The sequence below is a fragment of the Equus caballus genome, chromosome 4, assembly GCF_041296265.1.
Source record: "Equus caballus isolate H_3958 breed thoroughbred chromosome 4, TB-T2T, whole genome shotgun sequence".
Lineage (NCBI taxonomy): Eukaryota > Metazoa > Chordata > Mammalia > Perissodactyla > Equidae > Equus > Equus caballus.
Genome location: NC_091687.1, coordinates 48,695,817 through 48,708,813, shown reverse-complemented (window position 1 = coordinate 48,708,813; position 12,997 = coordinate 48,695,817). Strand labels below are relative to the sequence as shown.

The 12,997-nt window shown below is 34.7% G+C and overlaps 1 protein-coding gene across 5 annotated transcripts in view; it reads left to right on the top strand.

The window, feature by feature from the left end:
* Positions 1-12,997, top strand: part of THSD7A (thrombospondin type 1 domain containing 7A) — a 671,418-nt gene that overhangs the window by 623,691 nt on the left and 34,730 nt on the right. For all 5 annotated transcript variants that reach the window (XM_070264554.1, XM_023639297.2, XM_070264555.1 and 2 more), the window contains one exon: positions 9,173-9,351. In XM_070264554.1, coding sequence (XP_070120655.1) covers positions 9,173-9,351 — 179 coding nt within the window. The remainder of the gene's footprint in view (positions 1-9,172; positions 9,352-12,997) is intronic.

Sequence of the window (12,997 nt, the reverse complement as noted above, 5' to 3'; positions counted from 1 at the left end):
AGCTTTTTCAGTCGGTGGTATTTATTTAATGTCTAGTTCATTTCAGAATTTAAATTTTTCATTTGGTAGCACAGGCGCAGCTAGTATTGGTTTTGCAGTTATTCACAATTGAGATCTTTTTCCCCTCAAATGAAAAAGAGAGACAGGGAGTGAGGGACGGACTTTTCGTGAGGTACTAGCTGGAAGTTTAAAGAGCCAGGGAAAGAAGGAAAGGACTGCTGTGGATAATTTGGTACAAAGAGAAAACAATTGCCTAAGGTCAAATCTCAGTAAGGTGTGAACACCAGCATTATTCTTCAACAGGCTGCCTGAAGGAGCGTTATGGAGGTGGTGAGGGAGAGACTTTGGCTGGAAAATGTTCTGCAGCTACCGTTCATGTCGTGTGATGGAAAAACATCTGATGTTATCCTTTAGTCCTGTGTGCTCCATGTCCTGGACACCTCGACTCCTCTATTACTTAATAACATGGTTTTCGAACTGGGCTCCACAAGCTTCTCAGGCCAGACCGTCAAACATACACTTATACATCCCATACACTTTCATTTCAGCTTTTTAGGAAGAAAGTAGTCCGCTGCTTAAAATAAATTTAATTGCCAAGAACAATTCATTATTTGCAACTATAAAAAAAGAACATGCTTGATCTTTGCCTTTATCCACAATCTCTGCCATTATATTTTATTCTGTGTCTTTTCTGTTGGCCTCTGACCCCTTATTCCCTCTAATGGCATAGAAAAGTGATAACACTAATTTCAGTGAAATAATTAGAGAACGGTAATCTTACTGATATCTGTGGTAACTTTATTGCTGTAACCATAGAGTGGCTCGTTACTTACATTGTTACAAGATTTCATCATTCATAAAGATACTAAATGACCTGTGTGAGTCCGCATATAGATTCCTATTATATTAGTAAAGCCCTGCAAATTGAAAATAATTTTAAAGTACTATATCCCATTAGTTGAGTATAGCCTCATTCCTAAAATGTAGGTCTTTTTCTCCTTCAAACATCGTAATGGTCACGGAGTGAACAAGGCTTACGCATAAGGAATATTTCTGTATAAATGCATTAAGAAGTCATTATATATTAGACATAGGCATATCTGTGGGCTCAGAAAGTAACCTGAGAGCACACCAGCAATTCTGTGGGCATTTTAAATTTAAACTTTAAAGAAAAATCTGTACTTGTATTTACTCTTCAGATTTATCTCATTTCCCCATGGTTGCATTGAAGGCCAATTTAGCCCTTATGAGAAGTTTTAGTTAATTTGCATAAAGACAACATTGACTCATATTATGGTCTTTTTAAACAGCCATTAAAAAGAATTCAAGAAGTTTATCCACATAACAGCTTCCCTCCCTTTGCCGTAAGTTTGACCTTTAAAGCTTTAAAACTTTAAAGTATAAAATCATTTAAGAAGAAGAAACTTTGTTAGGTTGGGAGACTTTGTTTTTGCATTTTTTTCCATATCTGGAAATGGACATAAAAAGGCCTACTTTTAAAAAAAGTATATTAAAACTCTGTGTGGCTCACAATATGAATCCAATTTCAATGCATTGTAATTACAATCTATCTGGATGGTCTACTTCTCACTGATCCAGCAAGTTACTATAGGAAAAAGTCAATAAGTAAAGGAATGTAGTATTTGACTCATTCTCCCAGAAAGTCACACTTCATAGGAGCAAAAAAAGAAAGCTCAGGGTAAAGAGACCTTTTTAACCTAGTTTAATGCAACGATTTTCCAACTTACTTGACCACAGATGCTTTTTGTAAAAATTATGTTTAACACTTGTTAAAATCCAGCAAACTCATATTTAAGGATCATCCTTTGGAAATACTTCTCTGACAATATATGATTTTCATTGAGTGAAAGAACAGTGCTCCGCATTGGATCAAATTAAAAATAAATCACTCTAAAAAGTTTCAAAGTTAATTTCCCATTACTTCATCTCCATAATCTGAACGCTCTATCAAATATGTTTATATTTCTGACAAAACTCTATTCCCAAACTGAGTTTTTTAAAACTTATCTCTGATTTTTAGTACAGTGTTAGTTAAAATTATAAATGTTAAATTTGGGGAGAAAGTCAATAAATACCTTAATGTATATAATTATTCCTAAGGTTTTTATTTTGATTGAATAAGTAAACTATAGATACAGATTCTTACATATGTAAGTTTATTTATTTCTTTTTTTAATAAAATATATGTCTGAAAGTATACTGCAATTCTGACACTGACTACCTGGAGTTAGGCGAGGTTAAGGGCTCAGTCCTATATGAGACTGCTCTCACTTCAGACATCAGCTGCAAGTGCACGGATCCCCAGGCCAACCTTACTACTAACAAGCTGGCTACAGTTTGGGGGGTTCCCACTATCCCCTCAAGTTCAATAACTCCCAGGAATGACTCGCAGAACCAAGGAAAGCACTGTACTTACAATTACAGTTTTATTATAGCAAAAGGATACAAAATAAGAGACACAAAGGTGAGGTGTGAGAGAGTCTCAAACACAGATCTTCCATGTTCTCTCCTCTGAGAGCTGGGAGGCATCACCTTCTCTGCACGTCAATGTGTATTATCTGCCAGAAAGTTCACCTGAGCTTTGATGTCCAGAGTTTTTATTGAGGTTTCATTATGTAGGCATGATTAATTGAATCACTGGCCACTTGGTTGAACTCAATCACTCCTCCCCAGAAATTGGTTGCATGTCATGCAGCTTAAAGCCCCAACCCCCTAAACACCTGGTTGGTCTTCATGGTGTGACCAGACCTCCCCCCCTTCTGAGACATCTCTTTGGCATTTTACACTTGTGTAGTTCAAGGGGCCCACATGAATAACAAAGATATTCTTATCACTCATGAGATTTCAGGGCTTGGAGGCTGCCTCCTAGGAATCAGTGACTAAGACAGCCAAATTATTTATTATACAACAGAAAGCTTTAGAATTTGCCATAAGAAATGATCTTGAGGGGCTGGCCCTGTGGTGTAGTAGTTAAGTTCTGCACACTCCACTTCAGTGGCCCGGGTTTGTGGGTTTGGATCCTGGGCACGGACCTATACCACTTGTCAGTCATGCTGTGGTGGCGACCCACATATAAAATAGAGGAAGACTAGCACAGATGTTAGCTCAGGGCAAATCTTCCTGAGAAAAAAAAAAAAGAAATGGCCTTGGTAATGAACTTGTACATAGATGTACTTGAATCTGATTGTGCCTAGTCATTGGGTAAGCTCCCAGTATTGGCAATAACAGCAGCAACAAAAACCCACAGCCATGATTAACACTGATGTTGAAATTTCCTCAGAAAATTTATAAGTACCTAGCGGATATGAAGAGGTATGTCTTCATGGAAAACAAATAAATATAAATAAAATAGCTTTTCATTGTAGTTATATAAATTTACCTGAACACTTCACTATGAAAATTTCAGTTACCCAATGTTGATTCATAACTTTTGACACGTTGAATATACAAGTTTGAGTAGAACATTCAATTATAGGAGTTTAGATATACACATAGTAGTTTGGTTTTCTTGGGTTGCATTATCAGTTCTTAATATATAATTACAAAAGAATCTTCTGTTCATTTGGGGATATTCTAAATGATTTTTTTAAATATTTCAAACCCATGAGGATAACAATAAAGTTCTAGCTAAATTTTCTCATTCCTAATTGCAGTTGTGTGCATATAATACACGTTTAAATAGGAGAGACTTTTGAGGCTGCTTTTGAGATTAATCCAGAAGTTTCAGAGTTGCTCATTCACACAGCTGTAAATCAGAACCAACCGGTATTTTCCACGTGCTTTCAAATGAATTCTTCAATCTATCAACAGTGCACCTTTCAACAGCACAATATAGTAATTGTGAAGGTTGTTGAAAGGTACTTTATCTGCACGTTCATAATTCAAATGATGAGGTGATTGGATATATCTCAAAGGCCATATGTCCTCCAGTTGCCACTTTGAGTCTGCTAGTGTTTTGTATTTTTGTATTCATTTCAACCTGAAAGAGCAGTCGGAACAGATGTAGGATACAAAAAATATGATCAGAAGTCAGGAGTTTGATTTTTCCATGTGTCAAATTCAGTGTAGAACTGCTAAAAGTTTTAACATCCTAACTGTGAAGTCATTTATTTTATTCCAGCATTCCTCAGAAACCGTAAATTGCTACAAGATGCCAGCAGTTTATTTAGCTTTAAAACGTTTCAGAGGTTTCTGTCTTCCCATCCCCCATGATTGTTTGGTGTTAATTGCCCTCAGAAATGATCTTAGCAGAGAAGGCAGGGGAGTGCTTATCTAGCAGTTCGCTAGTAGCATTAAGGATTTTAATTGTGCTAAATAAACATGACAGGCAATTATTGAATGTTGTTACACACTGGGAAATAAAAATGGAATGCTAAGCATTATACTCAATAGCAGTTTTGTCTATCTCAGTGTCTAATTTGTATCTTTTAACAATTTAATAGATTGAGTTTTATTTGAGAGATGTTTTCTGGAATACACTACTGGAAAATCAGACATAAAAGTTTTATATCTGCTTGCTTAATAGTATAGTGTGAATCAGTCTGAAACCATACATGTTAAGTCTCACTGATGCCGTAATACTTCAGCAGATAAAGTGGAAAGAGAGAATTTCCATTGTCCGTTGCTCTGTGAAGCAGTGACATGAAAAATCATGTGATTCTACTTTCAACTACAATTACTGAATAGCAAAAGCGTAGAAGTTTACTTCTGTAGTCGTTTTGAAGTTTAGCAAAGTGGAAAAATGCATTTCTTCTAGAAATATTTCCATAACTTATTACCTTTGCAATACTAGTGTGCTTTTGCCAAAGCTATTGATGATATTTGGAAATATTTGGGATTTAAAAAAAATTCTTTGTACTTTTATGAACAAACAATTTGGTCACAGAATAGCATTGATTTGGAAATGACTTTAAACATTTTTACAGTCTCATTCTGTTTCTTAAACTATTACTGTGAAACACAAAACAAATTATTACTGGCTCTGTCAGGAGTTGCATTTTTAAGCATCTCATAGAATTTTAGATAAATTTGTTTACTGGCTGTGCTGTGTGAAAAGGGGAATGGGACTTGAAACATATTTCAACTCAAAGTAGTTAAGTGGGCTTGTTTCCCACCTCAAGCCATAATTAAAGTCAAAGTATAAAAGTTAGGTAGATCACTACAATCTATTTCATGAATAGTTCTGCTTTTCAAAATTTTAGTAAACACTATTTTAAAGTACTCCTTTAATTCTTCATCGGACTTTCCTCTTCCAAAAGCCTTCTTCAATATCGGAAGTACATTCAAAGCTTAGCATTGGTATCTTCTTTCTGTCTTCAGTGTTTCACGACTAGCAAAACCCCAACTGGTACATCTGCCCTCTTGAAGATTATCTGAGACTAATTCCCACTTTTGAAAACTCTTTCATTGCATCCTGCTCTTCATACCAAATTTATAATCCCATCTTTTAAAAACACTTCTCCTTTTATACTTCACTTACAATTAGATGATATAATATGCATATCCTCTGATGCATCAAATTCATTCCTAGGAATACTCCCAATAGAAATGCATATATACGTTCACCAAAGGACATGTTTTAGAATGTTCGTAGCAGTACCGTTAATACTCCACTGTAACGGTACTGTTATTGTTCTACATGAAAAATGCCCAAATACTTGCCAACAATAGGATAAATAAATAAGCCATAATATATTCACACAATGGAATACTATACATCAATTAGAGTGAATAATCTTCAACAACATGCAACAATATGGATGAGTCTCACATCCCAATGTAGAGAGAAAGAAGGCTAGCACACATGGGTTTACACTATATGATTCCATTTATGTAAAATTTTTAAAAAGCAAAATAATTCTATACCATGAGAAATCAGGCTAGTGGTTTCCCAGGTGAGAAGGAGTAGGGATTGGAAGGGAGCACAAAAGAGGGTTCTGGACTGTTGGTTTCACAGGTGTATTCTGTGAACTTTTTACTTATGAAAGATGCACTTTTGTGTATGGAGACTACAATAAGTTTAAAACACGTGATGTGTATTCTTTGACAAAACTATAGGAGAAAATATATAGAAAGATATGCCACAAATCTATTTCTCTTCCAGATTTTGCTGATTCTGCCTGTGTCTCACAACATTTCCTAATTTCAGTCTTACGTGCAAATAAATACAAGTAAAACTGGTGAGACTTAAATAAACTCAATGGAGTGTATCAATGTCAGTGTCTTGTTTGAAATTATACTGTAGTTACCATAGTAGAAAACCAGGAAAAGTATACAAGGAAGCTGTCTGTATTATTTCTTGTAATTGTATGTGAATCTACAATTACCTTGATGAGGAAAATTTCATAAAATTTCCCGCAAAAAAGAGGGAGTGCTGAATAAACACAATAAAATATATTAATTTCTAAAAATCAGACCCTATTCCAAGTAAACTATACCATAATGTCTGGGTTTGCTGGAAACCTGTACTTTTAACATGTGTTCCAGGTAATTTATGATAAGGCAAGACTGAGAAATACTATGTAGTAAATTGGCTAGGTTTTTAACACTGTCTCAATCCAGGACACTTTGAGCACAAGCTTATAGATAAATTTGTCCTGTTGGTTTTTAGGTGGTCTCGTTTCTCTGTAATAAAAGAAATCAATGTTTGTTGGTTATGTTTTAAATCTACGTAGAGTGAAAGGAATAAAATACTTAGGAATAAATTTAACAAAAGAAATGCAGCTATAAAACATCACTGAAAGAAATTAAAGAAGACCTAAATAAATGGAAAGAAATTCTGTGTACTTGGATTGTTAAGATAGCAATACTCCCAAATCGATCAAGTTATTCAACACAATTCCTATCAAAATCTTAGCTGCCATTTTTGGCAAAAATTGACAAGCTGGTTCAAAGAATCAAAAAGAGGCAAAATAATTTGAAAAAGTAGAACAAAGTAGGAGGATTGACACTTACTGATTTCAAAACTTACTGCAAAGTTACAGTAATCAAGGCAATGTGGGACAGTCTTAGAGACCAATGGAATGACATTTAGAATCCAGATATAAATCCTTACATATATGGTCAATTGATTTTCAACAAGAGTGCCACAACAATGCAATGTAGAAAGAATAGGCTTTTCAACAAACAGGCCTAAGATAACTTGATAATCACGTACAAAAGAATGAAGTTGGACCCCTTAACTTTTATTGTATATAAAAATTAATTCAAAATGAATCATATACCTAAAGACAAAAGCTAAAAATATAAAAGTGGTACAAGAAAGCATAGGTGTAAATCTTCATGACCTTGGATTAGGTAATGATTTCCTAGATATGGCATCAAAGCACAAGCAACAAGAAAAACAGATAAATTGGGCTTCATTAACATTTAAAACATTTGTTTTCCACAGGACACTAAAATAGAAAAGACATAATTACTAATTTTGACAAATGTAGAAATTGGAACACTCATGCCTTGCTAGCAGGATTGTAAAATGGGACAGTCACTTTGGAAAACAGTTTGGCACTTCCTGAAAAAGTTAAATATAAAGTTATCATATAACCAGCAGTTCCACTCCTAGGTATATACCCAAAAGAACTGAAAACATGTCCACACAGAAACTTGTACATAAATGTTCACAGCAGCGTTATACATAATATACAAAATGTGGAAACAACTAAAATATCCATCAGCTGATGAATGGATAAATAAAAGATGATATATGCATACAGTGGAATACTATTTAGTTGTAAAAAGGAATGAAGTACTAGCACATGCTACAACATAGATGAACCCTGAAAACATTGTACTGAGTGAAAGAAGCCAATCACAAAAGACCGTGTAATGTTTGATTTCATTTTATGAAATGTTCAGAATAGGTGAATTCTTAGAGACATAAAGTAGATTAGTGGTTGCCAGGGGATGAGGGAAGGAAATATGGGAAGCGATTGTTTCTTTTTGTGATGATGAAAATATTCTAAAATTAGATGATAGTGACAGTTGCACAACTCAGTGAGTATATTAGAGACCAAAACATGAGCTGACTTTTATGGTGTATGAATTATGTCTCACTAAAATTTTAAAAAATCTACCTGGAGTTTCTAGTATAAATTGTTTATATTATAATCATCTTCAAAATCAAATCCTTGATGCTGATGTAAAATGGCAGGGCAGAGTGTTTTCTTGTATCAAGAGCAACTACTCTCCACAGTCAGATTACAGAGGACAACATTTGACTCTTGACCAGAGGAATTTTGCTTTTTCCACATATTTGCCTTGAAACAATAGTGATAAATTGATATTGTGAAATGCCAAGTTGGTGGTGAGGGACTGTTCAAGGAAAAGGCTCTTATTTCTCAAAACAAATCTGTAGACTATTAAGTTAATTGGCTGTGTGATTTGATGGAATGCATGCTGGCCTAGACCTCAGAAAACCTTTCCCCATCTCTTACTGTGAAACTTACTTACTGTGAACTTGCACTTGTCAGTTCTCTCTCTGCATTTGTTTTCTTATCTGTCCAGTAGAATATCAATCCCTGCCCAATATGTTTATAAGATTTTCAAGAGAATCAAATGAATACAAGATGTGAAGGTGTTTTGAAATTGACAGCACTATAAAAATATGAGACATTATTTATTTAACATCCTTCATTTTTCTTCTTCAGAGTTGGTTTTCAAAGAAGGGGGAAACAGAAGGCACTAAGTTAAATAGTTCCTTTTGGATATCGATCGAGAGAATCTCGCTTTCTTCTTGAGGAAGAACATTGCATGGGCTCAGAAACTTGAATTTGTGTGACATTAACAGGATTTTATAGAAAACTGTTAGAATTTTTGTAATGTATCGTTCTGGCAGCATGAGAATGATATGGCAGGAGACAAGTTACTGTCAATTAAACACGAGCTGTCAGAAGGTCAGAAATGTTGAAATACGGTGAGCCTGAATCCTAAGCAGATCATGTGGCAGCTGCTCAGCTGTTATTTTAACAGAGTCACTGTACGTATGTGTCATTTTCCTGCAGAATTTAATTTGAGTCCCTAAAGACGGAGACGTCTCTGCATTTGCATGTTGCTGTCAAATCAAACCTGGACCTTCTAAATGAGCTAGACTGGCAAGTGGTAGAGGGCAAGTGACATGTGAAGGAGATAGCTCTCATCTTTTTCCTCTACCCAGGTTACATCGAAGAGGCCTGCATCATGCCCTGCCCGTCAGACTGCAAGCTCAGTGAGTGGTCCAACTGGTCGCGCTGCAGTAAGTCCTGTGGGAGTGGTGTGAAGGTTCGGTCTAAATGGCTGCGTGAAAAACCGTATAATGGAGGAAGGCCTTGCCCCAAACTGGACCATGTCAACCAGGTATTTTCTACCATTGGGAATATTAAAGTGTTGTTTAGATTTACAGTGATCTATTTTTTTTCTCCAAAATGGGGAAAAGTAAATAGCCCCTAAAAAAGAAATTTGACCCATTTTATCTTTAAGATGACTGAGTAAAGTACATATATGTTATTAAATCCCAAATCAGATATATTATCTCTGCATTCTCAGGAGATTTAGTACCCTGCATATACACGCATATTAATTTAATTAAATGGAAATAAAAATGACACCTTTCAAATAATGTCAAGGTATTTAATCTATCATAAAGTTGTATGTAATTTGTGTGCTGAGAACAGGATTGTTTATTCTTATAGTTCCCCTAGATTCTCAGAAAAGATGTCTCAATTACCGACTATTTAAATTAAAATCAAAGAAAGTATATGGATTTGGTTCTAAAATTAGGAAATATATACTGTGTGTTCACTTAAGTTTGCTTGATATCAAATACGTTAAGAGAAAAGAAATATAAAGATGACCTCAAAATCATTGTAAGTATGCTGTCCATCAGTTTAGGCATTAGCCTTTTCAACCCTGTTTGGAACTTTATTTGACTTTGTATGCACACTTCATTAGCTGCTGTTAATAGTTGTTACTTGTGTGCTAATGGAGTTATAAATTAAAAAGACTAACAGAGGGAATTGTGACTAAGTTAAATGTAATATAAGGTGCATCAGACAATTATCATCATGTTTGGCCTACATGTGAATTAACAAAGAATGAATTTTAAATAGTATGTGTAGATGTTAACATGTCTGGTTAAATTTGTCAAATGAACCAAGTCATATGTATGAACCAAACTTAAATATGTAATATTTTTCATACATATGTAGACTGTGTAATTTTAATCTCCCAACACACTGCTTATCAGTACATACTTTCCTTCCCAAATTAATCTCAATTTATTAATAACAATGAAAATACACTATAGAGAAAATAAAAAGAACTTTTGAATTGAATAAAGAGATTAAGATGAAGAAAGTGGAGAATTAAATTCCATAGAAACTACTCTGTAAGAATCTTGATTTTTTCCCAAGTGAAGTTGCTGAATTTGCCCTTAAATTCAACTGCAGGTAAAGAATATACTGCACTGCTGCCATCTATTGGTAATTGAGTTTCCCTGTCATGGGGAATATTTGCAAAGAGGAAAATTCAGTTCTGTGACCCTGATGAAACAGAATAACTGAAATGTAAAGTTAATAATACAAAACAATATTTCTCTACAAGTTTTGAAATCTTGAATTTCCAATGGCAAGTTTAATTTTTAATAAATTTGATCCATGGTTCTAATAAAGAGAACTTCTACACTTCCTCATACCTTCAGTATGTGTGTGTGTATATGTGGACAGCCATCAGATCTTAAATTTAAATGAGCTGTGTTTGCCTCAACATTTTCTTTAATAGTGAATTTGCAAAGGTTCAAGACCTTGTGCCAAGTTGTCTTTGCTATGAAAGCTCTCTAACCTAAGCCATTTCTCTGTCACTCTCCAACTCTGATGTAATCTGATGCAGAATTTGATGGGGATTTTTGGGTACTTGTTATCAGCTTACTGGTGGTGTAGTGAGACATTAACAACTGAAAAATCAAAGCTAAAACAAGAAATAATAGATTCCTGAATATTTGGGCATAAATGTTCTACATTAAAATATAGAAATTTCTAGGCATTTATGTATTAGTAAAATAATAGGAATGTAAAGAATATGCAAAGATTTGTGTTAATGTTGAAAGTTGTAAATCACATAGATTTTTAGTACAATTGTGCATTCCTCAGTAGAATAATCAGTGGTCTGTTGACTTGAAAATGCTCTCTGAGATTCTATTTTCCAATTGAGGAAGCAAATCCTCATTTCCTAAGAAATATAGGTAGATGGATTGATTAAGATTGATAGATTGATCAATTAATCAATCTATAGACAGATAGTCCATTCACAATTTGGACCACAAGATATTGCAGTTATATATCAATTCCCCAGGATATGTATTTTGAGGTCCACTCAGTTTTCTAAGATTTCTTCATCCTGCCCATATAATCCTTTCCTTAACTGGACTGTTTGAAATATTCATTTGTGTAGCTTACTTTTAAACAATAAGGAGTTAGTTTTTCTCTCCCAAAACTTAAGAGAAGGTGTTCTAATCATTTACCAAAAAAAAGTAGGCTTTTATTTATGGATAATAATATTTGCAACTTAGAACATGAGTTCCTCTCATGAAATATACTGACGTTTTACTTATCTTTGTTTCTCTCCCTTTTCTTACTCCTCTTGAACACTACTCCAGGCACAGGTAAGAACTCTTAAGCCTCGTGGTTCATAAGAGAGTGCTGCTTGTTTTTCTTTTTAACTCCTGATTTCAGAGAATGCATTTTTTCCCTGCTATTGTCTCTTATCTTTTACAGGGAGAAAATATCATAGTTTCCATAAAGTTTTTGTTAGGCAGCTGTTCCTTTTTTTTTCCCAAGCATGCTACCTGTGTTTTCTCATTTTGATATCAGGGCCTGAGGTGCAGGGCTAGGCGGGCGCAAGCTTTACTTCACCAGCCTTGAAAAGGCAGTGACATCTCTTACTAACAACCGGGTGCTTCTCAGGAGAGGTGAAGGTGCTTGTGGGCTGAGAGTGGGTGGTAGGAGGTTGCTCTGAACTGATTTGCATTCACTCCAACATAGGAGATTAAAATGAAAACCATCAAAGAATGAGGAAACATGGCATTTCCCCTTCAATTTTCTCATTTCCCACAAGGTGTAGGGTAGCATTTTACCTGTTAATATCTAGTTGTATTTTAGTGTAGCACGAAAGCGAGTGTGATCACTTATGACAATAAGTATAGATTCTTACTCCAACCACACATATTTTTCATTCCTATTTGGTTGGAAGAGATCCACTTTGTTCACTTTACTTGGGTGTTTAGTCCACTAAAATTTGTGCAAAAGAATGGCTCCAAAAGTTATTTAAGTCTGTGTTTTCTGGAATTAGATAGTTACATAAGACATTCATTTTGTGTAGTTTCTGTGTGAGTGTATGTGTTTGTGTATGTGTAAAATAGGAAATAGAGTTGGATTACTATAGATTTTGAAATGACTTTAAAAGATGTTTTCCTTTAATGGTTGGATCAGCTCTGTTGCAGTGGATTACGGTCCATTTATTTCCCTTTTTAGTTCTTCTTATTGAGGAAAGAACATAATTGTTCACTGTTCTAAAAATCCTGAAACCAAAGACACTACCTCAGATTTGAGGTTGAAAGACTTGAGGCCTTCATGGATACCAGAGAAAGACAATTTACTTTGCTTCAAATGGCCCTCTCTGCTGTCAGCTGTTGCTGTGTGATATGAGACCAGTTTCAGACTTCGTCCAAGCCCTAAATGATTGAGGGTTAGTTTGAAGGCAGCTTTATTTCATATTATTTATATTCTAATTTAGTTTCATATATGGAACACAAAAAAGTATAAATTCTTATTGTTATGTATATTTATTTGGAAAACAGGCCAAATTATATTTATTTGAGAACATCTACTTTTGTATGCTTATTTAATTCATTCATGCATTCATTTAGTCAACAAATCTCTATTGAATGCCTACAATATGAGCACCCTGGGGTAAGTATTGAAGATGCGTAAAACTGTGAACAAGAGAG